Source organism: Bison bison, unplaced genomic scaffold, assembly GCF_000754665.1.
Source record: "Bison bison bison isolate TAMUID 2011002044 unplaced genomic scaffold, Bison_UMD1.0 scf7180017475573, whole genome shotgun sequence".
Classification (NCBI taxonomy): Eukaryota; Metazoa; Chordata; class Mammalia; order Artiodactyla; family Bovidae; genus Bison; species Bison bison.
In genome coordinates, this window is record NW_011380543.1 from 1 (window position 1) to 735 (window position 735).

At 63.9% G+C, this 735-nt stretch overlaps 1 protein-coding gene across 1 annotated transcript; it reads left to right on the plus strand.

Moving 5' to 3' along the window:
- Positions 1 to 3: 3 nt before the first annotated feature.
- Positions 4 to 732, plus strand: LOC104989252 (DDB1- and CUL4-associated factor 12-like protein 2; the record flags this gene model as incomplete). The annotated part of the gene is made up of 1 exon (XM_010840916.1): positions 4 to 732. A coding segment is annotated over one exon (729 nt), but the record flags the coding sequence as incomplete, so codon positions are not given.
- Positions 733 to 735: the final 3 nt, after the last annotated feature.

The following is a 735-nucleotide window of genomic DNA, read 5'->3' on the forward strand; positions in this document are numbered from 1 at the left end:
GACAAGGTGTTCGCGTCGCAGTGGCTGAACGCCAGGCAGGTGGTGTGCGGTACCAAGTGCAACACGCTCTTCGTGGTGGACGTGCGGTCCAGCCAGGTAACGCGCATCCCCCTCATACGGGATCGTCGGCACCCGCCGGCCCACGCCCAGCCGGGCTGCGGCATCCATGCGGTCCAGCTGAATCCCTCCAAGACGCTGCTGGCCACCGGGGGCGAGAACCCCAACAGCCTGGCCGTCTACTGGTTGCCAACGCTGGATCCCTTGTGCCTGGGCGACCACGGCCACAAAGACTGCATCTTCGCCATCGCCTGGATGAGCGACACGGTGGTGGTGAGCGGCTCCCGCGACGGCACCTTGGGCATCTGGAAGATAGACCCCGACGTATTCCGGAGCAGCATCGCCTGGCGCAATGCTGCAGGGCTCTCCGTGTATGCCCACATCCGTCCCGTGGAAGTGGAGGATGTCCCCAGGGCCGCCACCAACCCACGTAACTGCAAGGTGCGGGCTGTGGCCTTCGGCGCCAAGAGGCAGGAGCTGGGAGCCGTGACCATGGATGGCTACTTCCACCTGTGGAAAGCCCAGAATACCCTGTCCAGGCTGTTGTCCATCAGGCTGCCTTACTGCAGAGAGAACGTGTGCCTGACCTACTGCGATGAGTTGTCCCTGTACGCGGTAGGCTCCCAGTCCCATGTCTCTTTCCTGGACCTGCGCCAGGGTCACCAGAGCATCCGGTAC